Source organism: Spermophilus citellus (assembly GCF_964194105.1).
Source record: "Spermophilus citellus genome assembly, chromosome: 5".
NCBI classification, from domain to species: domain Eukaryota; kingdom Metazoa; phylum Chordata; class Mammalia; order Rodentia; family Sciuridae; genus Spermophilus; species Spermophilus citellus.
Window position 1 is genome coordinate 5,856,216 of NC_138186.1, and position 20,389 is coordinate 5,876,604.

The 20,389-nt window shown below is 44.6% G+C and overlaps 1 protein-coding gene across 5 annotated transcripts in view; it reads right to left on the reverse strand.

Moving 5' to 3' along the window:
• E2F3 (E2F transcription factor 3) overlaps positions 1–20,389 on the reverse strand; it is a 693,003-nt gene that overhangs the window by 405,562 nt on the left and 267,052 nt on the right. For all 5 annotated transcript variants that reach the window (XM_081296306.1, XM_081296305.1, XM_081296309.1 and 2 more), the window contains one exon: positions 1,271–1,367. In XM_081296306.1, coding sequence (XP_081152432.1) covers positions 1,271–1,367 — 97 coding nt within the window. The remainder of the gene's footprint in view (positions 1–1,270; positions 1,368–20,389) is intronic.

The following is a 20,389-nucleotide window of genomic DNA, read 5'->3' on the forward strand; positions in this document are numbered from 1 at the left end:
TGCAAGCATGTACACATTCCATCCTAAGAAAGAGCTCTAACTATTTCCCATTTCCCCACCGCAGCAGGGTTCTATTTGCAGAGTTAGTGCAACATGAAGAGACAACTAAGGAGGCCCATTTTCATTTCATTCTTTAAACCAGGAGAAATCACAATGTAAATAGACAAATGGTGAAAACAAACTAGAGTCACCAAACATTCAGGCTGTTTGTTTAAAGGGAGAAGGTTTGTTCAAAGATTATTAAATTTGCTAGGGGGGCAAGGGCTTCAAAGCAGAAAACAAGCCCATTACATGGAGAATCCAATACGAGACCTATCAGGAGAGTGTCAGAAGAGGAATCCCCATTAGCAAGCTCAATGCCAGCTGCCCGTGTGAACGCTTAGATACATACGGTATTTTAATATATTTCAAAACATTAATAGAGCCTGTGCTAAAGAGGATCCTTGGTCAGCAGACAGAGCACTGCCTACTAGAAGGCTTGGAAGGAAGTGCCCCCATTGTAAACCAACACTGACCGACTGCCCACTACACTTGGCTTTCTGTGAACAGAGAAGGCTCCAAAGGAGAAGGGAGAGAACAGGGCAGGCTGCAGGCTCCACAAAGACACTGCCGTTGGGAACAGCAAGCCGGCAGCAGGACAGTGCAAGGCTGAGGCGGCAGCCAGGGAGCACAGCATGTGCGCCCACTGTGCTAGCACTGTGGGGACAGCTGGGAAAGAGGGGAGGAAAACGAGGAGGACTGAAAAGTGGTCCCCATGAAGATAGTAATTAATTCCCACAGAGATTTGGACTTAAAAAGATCACACATAAACCTAAAAGCAGACTCTCAACATAAAATTCTTAACTGCATGCTGTGAGGGTAACTGACAGGTAACTGCACACACAGCAGGGGGGCCCAGGGGCAGGGTGGCACGCAGAGGGCAGGACACGTCGTGCTACAGCCGAGACGTGGAGTGGGGCATTCCAGAAAGGCACCTAGCACTAGAGGCGACAGGTAAGCTCAGAAGATGGGAAATGGAAAGGATATGGAGAAAGACGGCAAAGGACAGACACCAGGTCACTCAGGGACACAAACCCATGGCCATGTTTTATACTGTGCTACTCTTTCTTAATGAGAAAACCCAGAAAGTTCCTGTGGTAAAATGAAGAAGTTAGACGTGACCAAGTTTCCAAGGCAATAAAGGAAACAGGTCTAGGATAACAGGAAATGGCATGTGGCTCTGATCTGCTCACAGCAGAAGAGTGGCTTCTGCCACAAAGCGCCAGCTCACCCCGATGATGCTCAGCCCCTTGAGGTAGTCCTGGCGAGGCTGCGCCTGGGGCACACACCCGGCAAGCACGACTTTCTTGTTCTCCTCTTGAGCTTTTCTAAAAGATAAGGAAAGAACAGTGTGAATTCTTTTGCTCACAAATACATCCTTGAAACTGCTCTTAGTACAGGTAGGTCCCCAAGAATAACAGGCTGTCCTGAACCTAGGATGGTCTTATAACTGCTGAAGAAAACAGACTTCTGCACTGTCTACCACACCACTACGAACGAGAGCAGACCCACCTGGCAGTGGCCTGCATCCTTATCGTCTCATTACCAAACAACGATCACACAGAATTCACACGGATTTGAACCATCCTTGAAAACCACATTTTCCAGGTACACATGATGACCCTTCTAACTAGGTACCCATTTAAAATATTAATAAAAATGGGCCTAAAACCATACATCATCTTTCCTAGTTCTTAGATTAATATCAAAGTAAATTACATCTCAAAAGATTCAAACAGGAGAGCAGAATAACTAGAAGGTGTAACATCCCCTCTCCTGGAGATTCCCACTTCTTTCCGACACCCTCCTCCCATTTCTGCTCCCTAGAAAACCTACAGTTATTGACGGCTTATGCTTCCTGCCAGCCTGCCACCCACGTCCACACCAGCATCCACCATAACCAGATTCCTGTGGGATACAGACACACAAACATGTATGCATACACACGTATCCACACTCAACACTGATGCACACGCACACTTGACTATTTCAGAACGGATTTCTGTGATACACAAACCTGGATGTGAAATCCACGATCAGTCACACATTTCCCTAGCACAAACTAAGTACGATGTCGCTCGCAGGGATACATGTCTGGCTGTTGGATATTCCTTCACTGCACAGGAAGCTGGAGTGGACATAGCTCCTTGGTGCACACTGCACCCAGCAAACACTGCTCTGGGGCTAGAGACAGCAGGGAACCCAGCAGAGCTTTTATCTTTTCCTAGAAACTATTCATATCCTTTACACACTTTCAAATTAAACTTTCAGATCTTCAGTTCTTCTGTGGGGATGAGAGCTTTGGGGTGTTCTGGTGCTCTTGTTTACCTTAATTTCTGTGTATTCTGCACAAATCTGGGTCTCCTGGTGCCCCAGCTCACTCTAGGTTTCTGAAACCCAAGACAAAGCTGAGGGTGTCTAAGCCCAGTTTCTGGACCTGAGATTTTATTATGAAATGGCCAATCACAACAGCTCGCACACTGAACTTTTCAGGAGCACACCTTCAAAACTGCAAGTCAACCAAAACTGGGACTAACAGACTAGCTCTTTGTGATAAGAGAACCACCAAAATCTGGGAAGTACAAAGAGAAAAATTCAATAAACAGAGACAAAGTCCTACTTTAAGAGCAACTGTGAATGTTTCATTTCAGGAGCTTCTTAGAGTACTTTGATATAATTTTCCCATTGAGAATTTTGAGAAATCTTGTTAATAAATGTTTTAAATATCCGACTTTGGTAGATTGCACAAAGCATGCAAGAGAATTACTGCCTGTTCTGCTACCTTTTTATCAGTATGAAGCACATCACTGTATACACACACTTTCCTTACAGTAAATGTGAAATGCACCAGAAATGGAACATTCCTTCCATTTTCATTAACAATCTCTATGAGGAGGAGGTGCTTTTCCCAGGAACTTCAGCCATGCCACCCAGAGTCACCACCAAATAGCCAAGGAGACGCTGACCACCCACAAACCCAAACATAGAGCCTGCTTCCTAGAAAGTGAATGGTCAATCCCTAACTATTCAGTGTCTGAGGACACAGGACAGAAGAGGTCCGGAGCCGGTGAATTGTGGCACAGAGTGGATGAGAGATAAAGGACAAGAAACAGCACACGGCATCAGGGAAGGAGCTTTCAGTGACAGAGGGCCACACCGGTGACCAAAAGGGAGGGGACGAGACTTGTGCGGCAAGAAGACAGGAAGCAGCCTGGTGGAGACACCTGGGAGGGTGTCCATCAGCAGAGGGAGAAGGGCACAGGACAGAAGCGAAGGCCAACCAGGTACTTGCTGCCACAGGGACAAAGACACGAGGCAGAAAGCAGGCCCCTGGGAGCCTGGATCAGGTGGCGGGACGGTCAGGGATGACCGGGAGGTAGGAAGGACACCATCAGAAATTCCACAGGAAGGGAGCTTCGGAACAGAGATGCCCGACTTCACAGTTTATTAAAACACTATTTCAGGCTTTTGTTGAATTTGGCTTGAAAATGGAAGGGCAGACCAAAATATAATGAAGCCAAAAATCACAGCCCAGTCATGGAGCAGTAACGCCACACTGTATATGGGACCAAGCAGGGCGGCAGAAGTTTAAATGCAAATTCTCAGAAGAGTCTTCCTTTAAACATTCTCTTCATACATCCTATTCTTTTTCTTTAGGAGCTTTGTTTGGGTTAATAAAAGCCTGAATTTTTTTTTTTTAATTTAGATAGGTACCCAGCGCAGACATATTTTTAAAAGCTTTTATCCTTCAAAATATGAATGTTGATAAGAACAATACCTTAAGAAAGGTTAAAACAATACAAATTACCATATCTCCCTTTATAAGGCCCCAATGCTAATTAAAATTAAAACTGAACGTACAGTTAATTTAATGTTTCATACTCTCGCAAAACATTTCCAAATAAAAATATGGCATACCCTTGTCATGAGCACTAATTCGAATAACAGAAGAGATAAGAAGCCTTTCCTCTTCCAAGCATCACATATAAGAAATAATCTACAGTAAATCTTAAAATTCATGGCATCATCAAAACTACCTAATGCTGCCCAAATACCATCCCCTTATTCCACAGGTCAGGAAATTAAGATGCAGAGAGATGGAGGTGGTCAGCACTGCAGCAAGGAAGAACACCCAGGACATCCTAGTTCCTTGAAGAGCACCTTTCTAAACACAGGTCCCACATGGGTTTTCACTGTGTGACCAACACTGGAGACACACCCCTTCATTAGAGCAGTGCAGAAATCGACAGAGCTGTGACACATGCCTTGACTTCCAGGTAGAAAGAAACGCAGTGGAACCTTTGCCAGCTCTTGCTCACAAAACAATACTCTAACAGAGCCATCAATTCATGGGCTAACAAAAAAAAGGCTGATTCTCTACAGGAAGCAGGTAAGGACTGGCCACGGAGTCCTCTCTGAATTCTGGAACCAGTCGGGGGCGGAGGGGGGCTGGCATTCATGCAACTGCCTGCCACTACGTTCTGCTCTAGAAGCTGGAGAGTTAGGCTATGAACTGCCCACAGTTAAAATAAAATCACAACAGGATTTGGTGGGTTTCTCCATCTGAAAAACTCCATTCACCTACATTTATACATGTAACTGGGGTGAATGTTCAAACCCAAAAACTGGGGTTCTGTTCAAACCCAAGATCACAAGACCGAATCTCAGGATCACAAGACGTGATTCTATATTTTGTGCTATGTGAGAAGATACTGTAATAGTAAGGGGATTAGTCTGTGTCCAAAGAGCCCAAAGGTAGTCATTTCTCCATGTCTGTGACAAGGGCAGCTAAATGGGACCTGCCACAGATGATCCAGACAGTCCTCTTAGATTCACTTTTAAAGAAATGGCTGCTGTGCCTAACAGAACAAACTGCCACACCTTGATGAAGTGGCCACATGAACCAGTGAAGAAGTTCCCCTGGGGACCATGAGTGTGGCTCAGTGGCACAGTGAGAGCTCAGCATGCACAAGGCTCTGGGGTCAATCCCAGGTGCTCATGTGAGCATGCACACAGAGGACCAAGTTCCCCCTTGATTCCCAGTTCAACCAGGTTCCTTTATTATGCTTACTGCCAACACCTGTAGGAACTATTGCTTATTAAAAAGTAATTCAGCATTTCTATTTTCATTCTACCACTCATTTGTGGACTTCATGCCAGATACAAGAAAAAAATGAAGATAAAGAGTCAATAAAATCAAGTTCAGTTTAGAGGAAGAACGAAGAAATGGGCTTGGAAGCCGTTTCCCTCCCATGAAGGACAAGAAAGACCCAAAGGCATTTGGTTATTTGGGACTGGCTGCCTTCACTTAGCATCATCTTCTCTAACTCCATCCATTTACCTGCAAATGCCATGATTTTATTCTCTTTTATTGCTGAGTAAGATTCCATTGTGTTTATATGCCACATTTTTTTATCCATTCATTTATTGAAGGGCATCTAGGTTGGTTCCACAGTTTAGCTATTGTGAATTGTGCTGCTATAAACATTGATGTGCCTGTGTCCCTGTAGTATGCCGTTTTTATATTTTTAAGTCCTCTGGGTATAGACCATTTTCTCTGATATAAGGAGAATGATTCGTAGTAGGGCAGGCAGGGGGAGCATGGGAGGAATAGACAAACTCTAGACAGGGCAGAGGGGTGGGAGGGGAAGGGAGGGGCAAGGGTTAGAAATGATGGTGGAGGGGCTGGGGTTGTGGCTCACTGGTAGAGCACGCGCCTAGCATGCACGAGGCCCTGGGTTCAATCCTCAGCACCACATGAGTAAATAAGTACAATAAAGGTATTATGTCCAACTACAAAAAATAAATATTTTTTTTAAAAAAAAGAAATGATGGTGGAATGTGATGGACATTATCCAAAGTACATGTATGAAGACATGAATTGGTGTGAATATACTTTGTATACAGCCAGAAAACATGAAAAACTGTGCTCTGTATGTGTAATATGAATTGTAATGCATTTTGCTGTCATATATGAATTAAATAAATAATGTTCACAATTGGAAAAAAAAAGGAAGGAAAGAAAGAAATACCCAAAGGTAGCAAGGAGGACTAAAAGTAGCCCTGGCGATGATCCACATACACCACTGTCCAGACCTCAGGGTAGCATGATTATGGACAGAGGCTTCCCTGAAGCGAAGACTCCCAGTAAGGTCAGGTCAGGTACAGCGGTGAGGGGCTGAGACCAGAGTCCTGTTCCACCGAAGCACAATCTGTCACTGCTGTTGCCCACTTGGTGTAGCAAGGGGCTGTGAAATACTTTGTTTGAAGAAAGGATTTTGTGGCTTCATTTTAAGGGTAGGAAAAAGAACAAAAACACAGACTTCTGTGAAGGGGTTTAGTTGGTTCAATTTAGGAAGGCACTTCAACATGACACACAGAAAGGTTTTTAAAAGCAGTTACAGGGGAAAGTGACAGAGGAGAGGAAATGACTGGACCAGAGACAGGAGAGCCAGGAAGAAGTGGCAACATGTGGCTGAGAAATCATAAAATATGGACTGTGATGCCTGCAGGCTGGTCAAGGGTGACAGACATGAAGTGGATGAGGAGCCCCTGGGGGTCAGGCAGCCTCGGGGCTCCATAGGGAACCCACTGCAGACAACAGTAATGATTCCTTGGGTTTCTGGGACGGTGCTCATCTCTGAAGCCTGCCAGGATGGACATCAGGAACCTGACCTTCCCCAGATACCCTGACAGTCCAAAATCAGGGGGAAATCCACATAGTCCTGGGAGGCTAGCAACGGTCAGATGGGCACCCACAACTTATTGAGTGGTGAGGCTGGTGACTTGGTGCCTGGTCTCATTTAGCTCTAGGTAAACCTACAGTGTCACGTTTCGAAACCTGCAGGATCACACCCTGGAAAAATACTGGGACACCTAGTTGCGTCACCTGGAAAGTCAGCTTGCCTCTGTGGCATGCGTTTCCATTTCTCCAAAACCGAAACCCCAAATCCTTCATAATGAAGTGTGCAGACTGTCCACCTTCTAAATGTAGCTCAACAACTGTTTTCTGAAAAGCTGATGGCCATGGGTTTCTCCGATTCAGACGTTGAGCAGTAACACGCTTGTGCAAACTAAAGGCAAACCAGCAAACACCAGGTCATCCTTCCAGTTCTTCCCAACTCTCAGAATTATTCCCAACATATCTGCTCCCTCCCACTTGGTCCACCAAGAAATCCCACTGATGGTACCTTGGAAACATGGGCAGGTTCCAACCACTTCCCCCAGGTCCCTGGCTGAGGCACTCATGTCCCCACCCTGCCAGCTGCCATCTTTGTGCCCTTAGAGGGCAGTCCCCATGCAGCAGCAGAGGGGTCCCGCCAAGACAGAAGCCAGAATTCAGCACCCCACCCCTTAAGGTCTACAGCTCATTGTCTCACAAAGGTTAACGGCAGTTTCTTGCTGGGTGTAATGGTGCACACCTGTTATCCCAGGCACTGAGGAGGCTGAGGCATGATGATTACTAGTTCAAGGCTAACCTCAGCAATTTGGCGAGTCCCTCAGCAACTTGGCAAGACCCTATCTCAAAACAAAAAAATAAAAAGTACTGGGGTCAAGAGCCACTAAGTTCAATCCCTAGGGAAAAAAAAAAAGAAAAAGAAAGAGCAAGGAACACCATGGTCCTTCAGAAGAGCAACAGGGTAACTGAGCAGGTAAGACTGCAGACTGGAGCCAGACGACCCGGTTCCAACAGCGGCTCTGCTATTTACTTTGTAACCACAGGGGAATTACTTAACCGCTCTGAGCCTCCGTTTCTTCATCTACAATAAAAGTTCATACATTTAGAGGTTGATGTGCTAACATATGAAAAGCATTTAGAAGGGGATGGCACTTGGGAAGTGCTTGGTCAACATTCACTGTTATTTAAGAGAATTGTGAAGATCAAGTGCTAACAGGGAAAGTTGGACAGAACATGCTTATGAGAAAGGAGCTAATTATAGCACAGGACGCACACTGTCTTACTGTTATACAGAAGGTATCAAAAAGGTGGACACAGGATCAACTGTGACAGGAAATACTCCAAATCGTGAATAACTATTTCCACCATAAGGAATTAATAAAGACGACACCTCAACATCATTCTTAAACAAGAGAAACCGGTCCTGGCAGCTGTGAAGGGATCCATCCCACAGCCCCTCCACGGGCATCATCCTAAGACGAAGACCAGTCTATGAAGGCCAAGGAGTCACACACCTCCCCGTCCACCTTGCTAGTGAGCTACACAGACCTGAGCCTCCAACACCCAGTGTTGGGCAAGAAGCTTGCCCAACTGAATAGATTTGACCCGAATGGTCCACATTTTGTACAATATCCTTTAGAAAAAATGCGGCTCCTACTTCCCTTCCTCAGAGGCAGAGTCTTCCTTACCTAAAACTTCCTGGTGAACCAGTGGAAACCGTTCTTTTATTAAACTCCACCTCCATACGAGCTTCCACTGATTATCAAATACCTTCATCCCCTGTACTCAGCTGCATCCCAATTCATCATTAGTCAAAAAGGAAAAAAAAATGTCAGTATTCTACAGGAAATGTTTGCATACCCGAAGACCTTTCATTCCCCTCAGGGACAGCACAGTGAGCCCAAGGGGCCTGTGGGCCATCACCTCAGATAATCCCTGTACATAGGAAATCTCCCCTCCGTAAGAGGCACCCGACCTTTCTAGTCTTGTCATTTCATTTAACGAAGACGAAGCTGAGAATCACAAAGATGAACTAGGCGGCCAGAGGCCTCAGTGAAGACAAGGTCAACCTGGAGTCCGCCATTTTGGCCCTCTGCTTCGATATAGTGATGCCCTCAACCAAGGGTTGCCCAAGCCACGGGGCTCTAAGGCCCCATAAGAGCTCATCTCAGTAGGCCAGGTGTATGATGTTCTCCTCAATGTGCCAACTTCTAATCTATGTCACCATTCCTGACTACTATGCAATGAATCCATGGAAATTTCTAGAGTAAACAATGAAAATCAACAATTGCATTTGCAAATTCATCACCCAATATTTATTTGTTGGTTATAGTATATGTGATATACGTAGAGGCCCACCAGCTGCCAAGGGAATTTGTGCTTGGAGGAACACATGAAGTTGAGAAGACCCCCCCCAAAAAAAAAATTAAAGTATCAAAATCCAGATATACAAATGAATACTTTCAAGACTAAGCCTAATCTGATTTTTAAAAAATAAAACTTTCCCATGACCCCTATTCACCCCAATTTAGTTACTTTTCCACAGTGCAAGTCCTCAGCAAGCCCAGGCCCCTGTTCCTGGGTCTAACTGCCACATTTCCTGAATTCATCGTCTAACTCGCACATCTCATTCTACAGTAATTACCACCACGATCGCCAAGGCAGCGACTCCTTCCAGCTTCCGGGCTGGGACCGTGTTCTTGTTCTGATCTGACAATAAGATTGACTGACTGTTGGACACTGCAGAATCAGAGCAGTGGACGACTAATACATTTATTCTTCTGCAAACAGGCAAACTCGGAACAGGTTATAGGAACACTGTTCTCACTATGAAAAGGAGAGCTGGGTCTGTGTGTTAATGCTTATTTTCCAAAGCAAATATGAGCCTGTATACGTTCAGCTATTCTCAGTTTATATCTTAAAATAATACATATTCAAGATCCTCCCAGACCAGCACATTGTACAGGTACTTTTCTTTTTACCTTTGCATGGCAATGTATGGAATGAATGACAATTTATATGTAACTAGCTGTCTGTTGATGAAGACAAAGAAAGACTCCTGTTAGTTACTTTAACAACAACAACAAAAAAAAAAAACTTTGGAATAACCATACGTGTATAAACCTCTATACAATTTCCTAGAATTGCTGTGCAAATTGATCCAATTTAAAAAAAAAAAAAAAAAGAATGTCTAAAGTTAAATGAAGGCATCAGTCTACCTTATTTTAGGGGGGAAATTTATAGTTCTGGCTCCTTGAATTAAAAGGCTAAAGCTTGTAAGATAATTCTAATGTTTTCTAGAAGGAAAATGTACACTTGGGCTTTGTTCTGGCTCCCCCTACCTGAATACTACATGAGTTGGAGGACTATCAAACCCCAGTCCAGGTTCTGGTGGAAGACCCAGCCAAATTTAGAACTTAAAATGTGTTTAAAACCCATAAAAATTTATGAGCAAAACTTTCAGTTTTCCACATCCTTCTTCAAAGTCACTTTTCCAAAGAGGTACTAATGTAAAAGCTGATCCCTTGGGAGAAAGGTGTAAATGAAAAGCCCTTTGTTATTTAAAGTGCTTTAGAAAGTAGCAAGGCAAGCCTCTCCCAGAAGTCACCTCTCCTTGGAAAGGCCAGCATCTGCAGGTATGGTGTCCTTGGCTCCTTCACCTAACCATGAAACCCATCACCTACTGGACAGAAGCCAAGAGACCAACCCCCCTTCAGCAAGCCACCACTGCTGCAGGATCAAGAGGTGTCACTGAGGACCATATATATTTTAGGACACTTTTTAAAACTCATTTTTAACATGCTCTTGGTTAACTAGCTGATTCAGAAAGTACTGGTGTTATGGGGAAATCATTTAAAAGGTTCTGCACCGATTCAGAACACTCATCCTTTTGGGGGACGGGGGCATGATACAGGGGATTAAACTTAGGGGCACTCAGCCATGAGCCACATCCACAGCCCTTTTTTGTACTTTAGAGACAACCTCTCAGTTGCTTAGCGCCTCGACACTGCTGAGGCTGGCTTTGAACCCGCAATCCTCCTGCCTCAGCCTCTGGAGCCACTGGGATTATAGGCATGCATCACCACCCCTGGCTCACTGGCCCTTTCTGTAGTGTTCTCTCCCCTGCCTGACCATAAGCTCCTTAAGGGCAAGGCCTAGACAGTTCACCTTACAGGACTCAAGAGTACATTTTCCAGAAATATTTGCAATTTAACAAATGAAAGAAAAGCTGATGACCAGAAAATAAAACTAGAATTATTAATTCAAGTTGTGATTAACAGCTGTGCTCTGTCTCTCAAGGAAAGATCATAGAAAGAAACAGACATTATTACTGTATGTGTACATAGGACTACATGACCAATATGATTCTGCAACAGGTACACTCAGAAAAGTGAGAAATTATATCCCATCTATGTATAATATATCAAAGTGCATAAATGCATCTACGGTCATATAACAATTAAAACAAATCAAATTTTTTTTTAAAAAAAGGTCACCCTTAAAGAGGAATCCATTTTTTTCATCATTTGAAATAGAGAGGATCCAATGAAAGAAAATTGATTTGGTTAGGGTCAACCTCATTTATCTACATTTGAATCTTACAGCAAATCCTTCACCTTCATTTTCACAAACAGTTTATAATTACTGTAGAACTGTTGAGAATTTATTTTCTTGACGTTTAAACACCACCCCACCCCAACCCTCTCCTTTCTGCCCCTTCCATTTTCCCTTCCCTAACAACACAAGAAAACTATTTCCATTTTGTCATCCCAAGAGTAATACAACTACGGGTTATGACTAGTCTGTCCTCAGAAAGTCATTTGTCACAAGTTAAGTAACTTAATGCAAATTTTTATAACCGCAGAGAAGGAAAGGGGTTCGTTTAACAGCAGTAGTGTCACCATGCACCCCTGTCCCAGAGAGCATAGCAATTTTAGTTAAAGAAATGCTGCCCACCACTGTGTGAAAATGTCCTTTGTCCACATGAATGGACACACAGCTTGTCTGTTGGCAATGCCAGGCGAAGGACCAACGCAGACACCAGTTCAAAGCACCAACTGAAGTAACCAAGACGGCTGCACTCACCACTCGGCAGCCTGACACAGGCCACACTGCCCACCAGGTTCAGTAGGACCGGTGTCTCCACCACAGAAGGAACTGAGCTCAGCGACCATTCAGAAAAGGCGTCAGCCTCGGCCCCAGCAGCTCTGGAAGACAAACACTGGGGAGAAGGCCTCTTCTGGGTTCCATTTCCCACCTCCCTGGGCAGTGGCCACAGTAAGAAGCCCACCCACATCCACGTGCAGCAAGCAGGATGTTTTTACCTGGTCAGTAACAGTTACCGAGTGTTCCCTGTGGGAAAGGCATGATATTTAGGATCAAAAATCACACATGCTCTAGGACACCAGGTCACACCTCTGGAATCCCAGGGACTCAAGAGGCTGAGGCGGGGTGGTGCCAAGTTCAAGAACAGCCTAGGCAATCTAATGAGACCCTGTGTCAAAATATAAAATAAGAACAACCAGGGATGCTGCTCAGTGGACGAGTGTCCCAGGGCTCGATCTCTAGTACCACGAGCACCACAAGAAGAACAAAATGTATGCTAAGGGTAAGTTCAAGAGCTGGTTTAACTACACAGTCCCATTGATTATCCAAGCAAACAAAGCATGTCATTCCTGGGATGATGCTTTTTTAATTATTAGGGCTAGCTGACATCTGTGGTTGATTTAAAAATGCCATTTGTCTCTGGAGATTTTTCTCTAAATTCTACTGACATTAATCATTATGTGTCCTTTAAATAACTGCATTTCCTACTAGTGAACAGAAGTCAGCGCCATGTACAGGCACATCACACACACGTGCACACACAAGACCTAGGGAGAGAGAGAGAATGGACACTATTGCTGAACACTGATTAATCACAGAACTAGTAAGGGGCCACTTTTTTTCATTTCTACACACATAAAAAATAAACATCCATATAAATGACATTAAAATTAATTTGAAGCTAGAAATAAAAGTAATGGAGTTTTCAAAGAAATAGGGGAATTACACTCAGAATTACCAAAGGAATCACTGTGGTGGAGCAAGTTATAACTGGAACTACAGTGGCCCTGTGACCATAGCCTTACTGAAAACACACGCAAGGGTGCAGGGGACTGGCTTCTCAATCCTTCTAAAAGGTGAAGCTAAATAACATGGTCTGAACTTATAAAGGAGTGGCAGACAAACAAACACAAGTAAGTACCTGTGTCTCCCCAAAATTACAAAGACAAAAAAGGTACACAGAAGTAGGAGCCATTCTGTGACACTGATGGAAAACTAGGGGGAAGAGACTGAGCAGCCCAAATTACAGGGCAACTCATAAGATTTTTAAATGTGACATTTACAAAGAAAGCCAGAAATCAAAGGTCAAAGGGGCTGAGCAAGCTGACACCCATGATTACAAATGGACAGGGGACTACTGGAGTCCCCTCTTCACAGCAAGCAGCTTACAGAATCAGCCAGTCGCTGAGCGCCCAAGTGCATCTCCCAACAAAGGAGTGGAAGTGCCCACACACAGGTCCCTGAACATGAGCACTACATCCAGGGGAGCAGGAGAGCATCTCCACATGACTTAGCGCACTGCAGGACTCAAAAGCACACCTCGGGGACCATCCAATCTCCTGTCCCAGGATCTTGTCATCTTTGGAGATGCAATTGGCAAAGTTCAGAAAAGCCCACGGGTCTTTAAAAGGTAAATTATAAAGGAAAAAAAAATGGAAGAAAACCTGTAGATTAAGAGAGAGTCAAGATATATGGCAGGTTTTTTTAAGCAACAGTATTTAGCTTTACTGCCTAAGAACTAACATTTAGGGGGAAAAATCAAAATGAAACAAAGAATAGTTATAATAAATATCAAAGAGTGGCCACTTTTGGAGGTTGGGACAGAGCTGTGACTTTCATGGGACCTCAGAAGGGTTAGGAGTCATGGCAATGTCTTACTTCTTGACCTAAATTTTTATTGCACATCATAATACAAAGTTTAAAAATGAAATACTTTCATAAAAACTACTCTAAAACTAGATAGCCAGACTTCCCACGAAACAAAAAGAGGAAGAGAAATAAGCTGTGGTACCTGCCTCCGAAGTCTTTTGAACCTTCCTATGCATCTCAGAACCCACACAGACGTGGTTTCAGCCCATGGCATATAAACAGGATGTCACAGTTCGCTGGAAGAACCCTGAGGCACACTCTTGGGAGGCACAGAAACTGCACTGGGTTCTCGGACCATCCCCAAAGTGACAAGGATGGCACTGAAGAAACCAACTAATGCCGAATTGTCATGACGGGGATTTCAAGGAGCACCACAAACCAGCCTGTTTTCTATATTCGGTGGTAATTAAAACCTACACTATTGAGAAGACTGTCAGGAAAAGCAAACGCACAAAGGTTCATAGCCCACAGCTCGGGAGCTCTCCTTCCACGCTGTGTGTGCCTGGGCAAAGTCATTGGTGCTCTTTCTGAAAATAAAACAGCTTCAAAGACAAGCTGTGCTACAGTTGGAATGCCAAGTTACCCCAAAGGTGCACATGAAAGGCTCAGCCCCCAGTGGGTGCTCTAGTGGGCGGAGCTGTGGATCCTGAGGAGGAGGGGCCTTTGAGAGGCCTTTGAGTCAGAGGACACACCCTTCCCAGCTCCTGGTGGAATTGCTTTTGCTGCACCATGTTCTCCCTCCATGATGCACTGCCAAGGCCCAAAGCAGGGGGCCAATCCATACAGACTGAAGCCTCCCAAACCAAAACTGACTCTTTGTAAGTTGATGGTCCTGGGTATTTCATTTTAGCTGCAAGTTGACGGTCCTGGGTGTTTCATTTTAGCCGTGGGAGGCTGGCTTGGCACATTTCAAGAAGGAAAAGCCCACACTGACCATCTGAAGACCTCAATTCAGATCCTGGCGCTGCCAGGAAATAACAGAAAAGCAAATCTCTTCTGTCTTAGTTTTCTCACATTTTAAATGAAAATGATTAAATAAGATGAACCCTGAAGCTTGTTCCAGCACTGAAGAATCTATGATTGTGGTAGGAAACACTGGCTCCCACAGGCAATAATTGCCACCAAAATCAAATAGGATTAAGAAATACCAGAGTAGCAAATGACATTATTAAATTTTTTTCTTTTCAAAATAGTAATGTTTTTTAATTAGAAAAAGGTAGAATTTATTTGAGCCCACCCCCAAAAAGCTGCAATCTGTGTACAATTTCTCCACATCCAGTTGAGACAATCCTTAGTATATTCGAAAATTAGTAAACAAAAATGTAAGAACAAAAGTCATCTTAACATCTTGAGTTCTATTTTCTTCATATATCCATTTGTAAAAGAGGCAATGGTTTTTAAAAGCTAAAAGAATATGCTATTAGAAAACAGCCAATGAGGCTGGGTTGTGGCTCAGCAGTAGAGCGCTCGCCTAGCACGTGCGGGGCCCTGGGTTCGATCCTTAGCACCACATCAAAATAAAATCAAGATATGGTGCCCATCTATAACTAAAAAGAAAAGAAAACAATGAGTTCAGCTCCCTTCCTTCTGCCCCGGGTTTGTGTTGCACCAATGACAACCCGACACATCAGACCCTCAACAATCCCCAGTCACGACATTGAGGCCCTAACAGAAGAGACAAAATGAGAACCGAACATCTCTGTAGGATCAAAGGCAAGGCCTTAGGGAGTGGTCCTGTGAAACCAGCAGTGTCCCCAAGAGAGGGACAACAAGGACCCAGTGTCGTGCTTGCACTCATTACACTGCTACAGGCCCTGCCACAACCATCTTCACAGGCATCACGTGCTCCCTCTTGAGCTCCTCAGGCAGAACCCGGGAGTTAGAGGAGGGACACATACTTCACACACCAGGTAAGGGCAGGCCAGGGGCGTGAATGGACACAGGATGCAAGAATGAGAGATGAACCAACACTGGGCCCCACCACCAGCAAAATGGGATCCTTGGAGGACTCACCCAAGGGGTTGGAGGAGGGGATCCCCCCTGCTGACACAGAAAGATAGGACTTCACATTAAAACCTTAGAAAAGAACAGCTTGATTCAGGTCACCTGTGCAGAAACAGGAGGCCTCAGAGCTTCATGAAGGTGGGACACTTCACCATCTGGGGGTGAAGCTCAACTCTCAAGGCCTCGTCTGCTACTCTACCATGATAGCTCACAGAGAACCAGGAGAAGGCAAAAGGCACAGCTTCTAGATTTCCAACAACCCATACCAAAAACGGGGGGCTTGTGCTACACCGTAAATGGCCCCAGTGAGACTCAACTCGCCCTCTCTCAGTAAGGTGTTTGGGTGCATGTTGCTCACCATAACAACAACAAAATCTATAACTATGTGAAGAGTGCTTCCAACGTATCATTTTGAAAACAAAACATTTTCTTTCTAACATGGCCTTCCCCAATTAAGAGTCTCAGGAAATAGAAATGGAAAGAGCTGCTGTTTCTTCACACCATCATATCTAACAAACTACTTGATCTCCTACAGATCACCTGCCCTTACTCCTCGGAAGCCCGATGCTTCTGCCTGTGCACAAGATTCCAGCCCTTTGATCATACTGTCTGTTCCTGTAATCACCCTCTTTCCTTATACTAGGCATTCTGTCCCTCTACAATGGATCACACCCAACAGTATACATATATCCATCTTAAAAATATATAATAAAAACTCCCTCTTGATCCTATGCCTCACCCTACCCAATTCTAGCTCCATTTCTGCTTGCCATTGTAGCAAACCTCTTCTGAATGTAAGTACAGCCTCACTTCATTCTGTTCAAACCCACTCAAATCAGTCTTGCATCCCCACTCTCCATTAAACCTGCTCATAAAGGACCACCACCCGCCCTCTTGGCAAATGCAATAGATCATGCTCAGCCTTCACTGGACTCAGTCTCCCAGCATATTACACAGCCGTATCACCCTCTTCTGGAAACATCCTTCATTAACACTCTGGCCTCCAGATCAGTGCTCCTCGGCCGCCTCTGCTGGTTCTCGTTGTAGGTCGTCTCTCTGCCCACCCCGACTCCCTAATGATGTCCTTTAGTCCCATGGCATTATACACCACCTACAAGATGACTTTTCCCAAATTTGCATCTCAAACTCCGACCACAAGTAACATATCAACTGAGCTACTTAGTGAGCAGCTCAAGCAGCAGACACCAAAGAACTCTTGGGTTCCCCTTCCATGTTCATCCCACCCCGTACAAGATCTGGAAAAACTGCCCCCGTTCTTTCATCCCAGATGAATGACACCAACATATGCCCAATAACAACTTGTCTGCCACGAAAAGCAAAACTAGAAGTCATGCTGCATTGCTCATATCCCCCCAGCTACCTGCAAAGGCCACTGACTCCTTTCAAGACAGAAAGGCCTTCCAGCACCACCACTGTCCAGGGGACAGCCGCCTCTGGGGGGGCTCTCCAGTCATGAGCAGAATGATCTTAAAATCTTATTCTTCAGCGGGTGCAGGAGTGCACGCCTGTAATCCCAGGGGCTGGGGAAGCTGAAGGAGGATGATCCCGAGTTCAAAGCCAGCCTCAGCAAGGTGAGACACTAAGCAACTCAGTGAGACCCTGTCTCTAAATGAAATACAAAATAGGGCTGGGGATGTGGCTCAGTGGTGGACTGTCCGAGTTCAATCCTCAGTACCAAAAATCAACGAAAATCTTATTTTCCAGGTCTTCACAAATTTCTGCTGTTGCCGCATTAGTCCCATCTCCGATGTCACCACCCTCAGGAGGCCTGCCCTGACCACTCCATACAACACAGCCCCTTCCACTCCACCACTCATAGTTTAAGCCTGATGAGCTTTTCAAAACCCAAAAGATACTTTTTAAGTGTTTGGGTTTTTACATCTCCCACCCCAATGTGGGTGTGAAACTCTAACATCACAGTATACGCACAGCCGGAACAGGGCCACCCTTTCCCAAGATGCCAAATAAAAACGCATGGCAGTCTAGGAAATCCCTTCCCATCTAGATGATTAGGCTCTAGCCTGCCCTCGCCTCACATTCTACATCTCAGTTTAAAGATTACAAATGAAATGGTAAAATAAACCTATACCACAGCAAAATGCCACGTTCCATAACACCTCCAATTTTTTTCCAATATGAAGTCTCTTAATGCTTATTTTTCACAAAAGCAATATATGTTAGCTAGTGAAAAAAAGATAAAAATACTGATTAGTAAAAAAATCAATTTTTAAATTCTTAAAATAATATGCCATGAATCATTTTCCTTGAAATTATATTTTGAAAATTAGGGTAACTTTATTTGGAGTCCAGATGCATCCAAAGCTCACATCACTGGCTTGCTTGAATACCCTGAAAAAACTGAAGGCCAGGTTCACTTCTCTCTCACATTTTGGTTTGACAAAACCAAACCAAGCAGGTGAGTCGTTTTTCAAACACATTTATTGTGTAAGAACTTATTGAACTAAAAAGCTCTACAGGTAGAGGGTATGTCTGAATTTTATATTTTAACTGTAATTATTACATTTCTTGAGCTTAGATTGCTTTGTTTTTAGCGGGAAAAGTTAATATGCACAAGTCGCAATCAATCACAAAAGTTCGATCATCATACCTTACATAAGCTCTAGTATTTACCTGTACCACCTCTTACCACTCTTTCTGGGGACCCTGAAAACCCTGTTGGCTAGCTTTGCAAACATTCTCCATGAATGCACTCGCCCATGAATTATTCGAGTAATGAAAAAGGTGGTCAACCTCCTGACATGGTAGGTATGACTCTAGAGGGTGAGGATCAGGAGTCGAGAACAATCCTCACCATTCCCATCTTAAAAACACCCCATCATCTCTTTAAAAAAAAAAAAAAAACCTTAAGATACTAGGAATGTCAGTAGAGGACAGAAAAAGGGAACTCGCCTCTACACAAGAAAAAAAAACCCTTGTTAGTGAGCTCTTACCCACATTCCACAATTAATCCAACCAACGCTCCAGAAGAAACAGCTTTTTTTTTTTTAAAGAGAGAGAGAGAATTTTTTTAATATTTATTTTTTAGTTCTCAGCGGACACAACATCTTTGTTGGTATGTGGTGCTGAGGATCGAACCCGGGCCGCACGCATGCCAGGCGAGCGCGCTACCACTTGAGCCACATCCCCAGCCCGAAGAAACAGCTTTAAAGGAAGCTAGTAACGGCAGAATGCCTAGTCCCAGGCGTGGGCTTTGCATCAGGCCAGAGGGAAGCCTCTTACCTGTGCTTCCTGAAATAATTAAACATGCTCTTTCTGCTACAGACATCAAGCTGATTGGAAGAGGTAAGAGCCACACAAGTGAAAGTCTTTGATTCTTAAAATCTTACACAGGAAAAAGTATTTCATACTGCAAATAAATAGCACTTTTAAAATTATCTTTTTCTTGAAGACCAAGTGTCAGTTTGAACATTGGCTATTATAGTGTTCGCTCTCCAGGGGCTTAAATCTGACTGAGGGCTGAATCCAACATTGTTTTACACCTTCCACTGACTTGGCGCTGACACACCAGCACAGCCTGGCTCTGCACTCTAGTAACCACGGAAGAAGGGTTACCTGAAGCCCCCTCCGTCTTCAGGTAATAACTGAGGGGTTTCCTCCAGTCCTGATCACCGCAACTTTGGACTTGAGATGTCCCTTTCTGCTCTCCTGCTGCTCCTGTTCAGCTCCTCTACACAGTACTGTGCCCTGCTCAATTCTCCGGGTTTATGTGCCTGTCTAGCACTAGAGTCCAGGCAATTATGATCGTCTCCTCGACACACCTGGTTCCTCCTAGCAGTGGTCTCATTTTGTCATCTGTCCTATGAGGCACTGTGCTCAGGAAAGAGTCCTCCCCACACCACAGTTCAAAGCTGGGTTTAAAAAAAAAAAAGTGGGCTAACTCAGTCATGAGTCCTCACTCCCTGGCTAGTGAACAGCTCTTGCTCAAGTCTGGAGCTCCAGGATCCGACTCAGCCAACTGGTGTGCAGTCCATCCTTGGGGAATGGTCTTCCTCTGAACTAGGACGACAAGTATGGGAGGGACCTCTTCATCAGCTGTCCTCAGGGCTGCACATGTCATCAAACTACTGTTACTGCAGCACTACTGCCACCATGGAGGAAGATTCCAGAACAAGTAAGAATGTCAGAACCCAGAGGCAGAAGGCCCCTTGCCACGTTAATTTCACGGAGTTCATCAAGCTAGGACCACCAGTCTCCGGACTTCCCCTTATGCCAGATGATGAACTCTAATGGGTCAAGCTCGAGTCATCTGTTAGGTACAGCCAAAGATAATCAAGCTGAAATCACTTCCTGCCATCAAAACGTAGCAGGGCAAGTTGTGAAACCACACTGGCGGACACCCCGTCTAACTCTGGTGCCCTTTATCATACGGTGCCATCAGGCTTTCTTAGCCAGTGGGGCCAGGCTCCCCACCACACCTCCTTTGATGGTACTCGGGTGGTCCCAGAAACCCACGCTGCCATCTTGTATCTGCACACTTATTACTGTGACAGTGCTCTGAGACCAGGAGCCACCGCAGCTCATATTTGGCTCTGAGGTACTAGAGGTAGTGGGATGTTACAGGCACACCCCTACTGGATGAACTGCCAAGCTTCAAAACTAAAGCTGTCTGCCATCACCAAGGGCCAGGGGACACGTCCAGAGCACAACCTT